We start from the raw sequence: 3,363 nt of genomic DNA on the forward strand, positions 1-3,363 counted from the left end.
GGGGGGTCCCCCCAAACTCCCCTCTGTGAGAGCACCAGCAGTGCCCCCCCAATTAAACCCTTTCTCAGGGGACTGTGAGCGTGTCCTTTGTCACCCCTGCGAGGGGCTCCAGCTGGATAAAATAATTAAATTACGCAAAATTAGCTGGAGACAGAATAATTAATGATGAAAAATCCGCTTAAAATAATGCAATTAATGATGCAAAAAATGGCGATTTAGTATAATTTGCTTAAAGTGACAATAATGTGAAAAATACTTAAAATAATGCCATTTTCTTAAAAAAACGGAATTTATGATGCAGGAATTGCTTAAAGTAGTGCATTCATGCAAAATTTGGTTAAAACAATGCAATTAGGCGTGCAAAATTTGTTTGAAGAACAGAACTTTGCACGATTTGGTTAAAATGAGGTAATTAATGACGCAAAAATTGCTTAAGATGCAGTTTTGCGTAATTTCCTTGAAATGATCCAATTAATGATGGAAAAACGCTTAAAATAATGCAGAATTTGCTCAAGACAGCGAAATTAATAAGCAAATTTCGCGTTACAAATAACGCAGTTAAAACAATTCCAAAAAGGAAAATGCTTAAAAATAACGCGATTATGGAAATCGGGGGCGTTTCCCCGCACGCCCAAAAGCCTCGTCACGCCGTGATTAAACCGGTAATTAATTAAAACGCGCAATTAAAGCGGCGGAGGGCGCCCCCTGGCGGTCCCGGGGCGGTGTCACCGGAGGGGACAGCGCGGGGTGACACCGGAGGGGACAGAGCTCGGTGACACCGGACCCGCCAACCCCGGGGGCAGCCGGTGGCGGCTCCGGTGGCGGGAGGGGAGCCGGGACCCCCCCCCCGGGCAGCGCGGGGGGCGATCGCTATGAAACACAACCGGGGGGTGGTTGGGAGAATAATAATGATAATAAATAAATAGGCGATAAATAGCGATAAATAGAGGGGGGGACAAGGCACGGGGGGGACACAAGGCACAGGGACACACCACGGTGCCGGTAGCAGGAATTAGGGGTGGGGGGCTCGCAGCCCCCCCCCGCTCTGTTCAGGACACGGGGGGGGTCCGGCAGAGCCGCCCCCGGGGCGGGTCCCCTCCGTCACTTCCCCGCTCGCTCCTTGTGCGACTCTGTCACCACCTGCTGCGGGAGGAGAATTTGGGGGTCAGCCCCGCGTCAGGGTCGGGACCCCCAAGGTCGGGACCCCCCCCCCCCCCAGGCCTCACCTGCCCGTCCCGGGTCTCGATGGTTTTGATGAGCACCGTCCTCCGTGCCGGGATCTCCGCAGGCTGGGGCTCCAGCACTGGGCACAGAGGGGCCATCAGACCCCTCTGCCCCCTCCCCGGGCACCCTGAGCAGGGGCACAGGGACCCACCCGCATCCCTGTAGGGTCTCTGCCCCCAAGGAGAGACCCCAGACCTAGTGAGGGACCCCCAGGTCGCCCCTCACCTGAGCTTCTCATGCTGAAGGAGGTGGTTGGGTGCATGGGCACGGTGATCCTGGGGGGAGACAGGGGGTGAGGGGGCATTGCCAGTGACCCCAACCATTCCACGCACTCGAGTCCATGACCTTCATCCCGGCTCAGCTGGGGGCTGTGCCCACGGGCTGCCAGGCTGGCACCGGGAGCGGAGCCGGAGGCAGCTCCCCCACCATCACACCAGCCCCTGGCCTTGCCTTTATCTCGGCAGCGAGAAGCTCCCACGGGAACCTCTTGTTTTCCTGTGGGAACGGGGCCTGGAGCCGCCTCCTCCCCAGAAAATCCCACAACAAGCCAGGGCCCCCCTCACCGGCTCTCCTCGCCCTCCAGCAGCTTGCGGTACGTGGCGATCTCGATGTCCAGGGCCATCTTGACGTTGAGCAGGTCCTGGTACTCGCGCAGGTGCCGCGCCATCTCCTCCTTCATCTGCTGGATCTCCTGCTCCAGCCGCCCCACTGCGTCCTGGTAGTTCCCGATCTCCTCCCCGAACTCGTCCTCCATCTCCCGCATCTGCCGCTGCAGCGCCTCGTTCTGAGGGGGGGGGATAGAGAAGGGGTTGCATAGGGCTGGGGTGGGGGCACCCCCCCGATGCCCCCCCGGCTCTCACCATGCCCTTCAGCCCGTCCACCTCGCAGGTCAGGCTCTGGATGTGCCGCCGGGACTCGTTCATCTCCTGCTTGGCCAGGCGCAGGGCCTCGTGGTTGCGGTTGGCCGCGTCCGAGAGGTCGGCGAACTGCGAGGGCCGGGAGAGTCAGGGCTCTGAGGCCTCTGAGGGTCCTCAACTCCCCCATTCCCCGGCCCCTCCCGAGCCCCCCCAGCCCCGGGTACCTTGGACTTGTACCACTCCTCGGCCTCCTGCAGGTTCTTGACGGCGATGCTCTCGTACTGGGTGCGGATCTCTCGCAGCGCCGCCGTCAGCTCGGGTTTGCAAACCTCCACCTCCGCCGGCCCCGCCGGGCTCGGGGCGCTCACCTCCAGGTCCCGCAGCTCCTGCCGTGGGCACGTGGCCGTCACGCTGTGGCACGAGGACCCGGCCTGCTTCCCCCACCCCAGCCCGGCCCGGGCCCCACCTCCTCGTGCAGCTTCTTGAGGAAGCCGATCTCGTCCATGAGCAGCTCGACCTTGCGCTCCAGCTCCAGGCGGGACAGCGTGGCGTGGTCCAAGTCCTGGGGGAGAGGCTGGGATGAGCTGCAGGGTGGCATGGAGGGGATGGGGACCCTCTGGATCTTCCCCCCTTCCCAATGGAGATTGGCATTGCAGGGGGGGACAGGCCCCCCCCAGCCCCCTCACCTTGCGGAACAGCACCAGGGTCTTCTCTGCATCCTCGCGCTTCTGTGTCTCATCTTCCAGCCTGGGGACAGCAGGGGTGAGAGGGAGGTGGGAGACAGGGTTCAGACCCCCCTCTCATGCCTCCTGTTGTAGCCCTCCCACACACACTGGAGGCCCACGGGGATGGATTGTCCCCCAGTGCTCATCCAGGTCCACTCGCAGTGACCCCACCCTGCCCCTCCCAGTGCCCCGTCCTTCCGCAGAGCCCAGAGCTCCCAGTACCTCCCAGTGTTCCCTGGTGCCTTCCCTGTGCATCCCTGGTGCCTTCCCCAGCATCAGCTGAATGCATCCCCAGTCCACTTCCCAGTACACCGGGGGCACCCCCCAGTCCCCACCCTGGCATCCCCGGGGCTCATCCATCCCCATCCCGGTGCATCCTCTGGTCCCAGCACATCCCTCATCCCGGTGCATTCCCCAATCCCCACCCTGGTGCAGCTCTCATCCCATCACATCCCTCATTCCATGACATCCCTCACCTCATCACATCCCTCATCCCAGCTCATCCCCCGATCCCTCTCTGGCACATTCCCCAGTCCCCATCCCATGCATCCCTCATC

The 3,363-nt window shown here is 61.2% G+C and overlaps 1 protein-coding gene across 1 annotated transcript in view; it reads right to left on the reverse strand.

The window, feature by feature from the left end:
- Positions 1–1,063: 1,063 nt before the first annotated feature.
- The window catches only part of LOC113980918 (peripherin-like), a 3,986-nt gene continuing 1,686 nt past the window's right edge, over positions 1,064–3,363 (reverse strand). The window contains exons 3-10 of the mRNA XM_027708136.1: positions 2,768–2,828; positions 2,548–2,643; positions 2,306–2,467; positions 2,085–2,210; positions 1,788–2,008; positions 1,450–1,499; positions 1,227–1,303; positions 1,064–1,143 (exon numbers count right to left, since the gene is read on the reverse strand). Of these exons, the coding sequence (XP_027563937.1) occupies positions 1,102–1,143; positions 1,227–1,303; positions 1,450–1,499; positions 1,788–2,008; positions 2,085–2,210; positions 2,306–2,467; positions 2,548–2,643; positions 2,768–2,828 (835 nt within the window). The 3' untranslated portion in view covers positions 1,064–1,101. The remainder of the gene's footprint in view (positions 1,144–1,226; positions 1,304–1,449; positions 1,500–1,787; positions 2,009–2,084; positions 2,211–2,305; positions 2,468–2,547; positions 2,644–2,767; positions 2,829–3,363) is intronic.

The sequence above is a fragment of the Neopelma chrysocephalum genome, unplaced genomic scaffold (assembly GCF_003984885.1).
Source record: "Neopelma chrysocephalum unplaced genomic scaffold, ASM398488v2 Primary Assembly neopelma1_95628, whole genome shotgun sequence".
Lineage (NCBI taxonomy): Eukaryota > Metazoa > Chordata > Aves > Passeriformes > Pipridae > Neopelma > Neopelma chrysocephalum.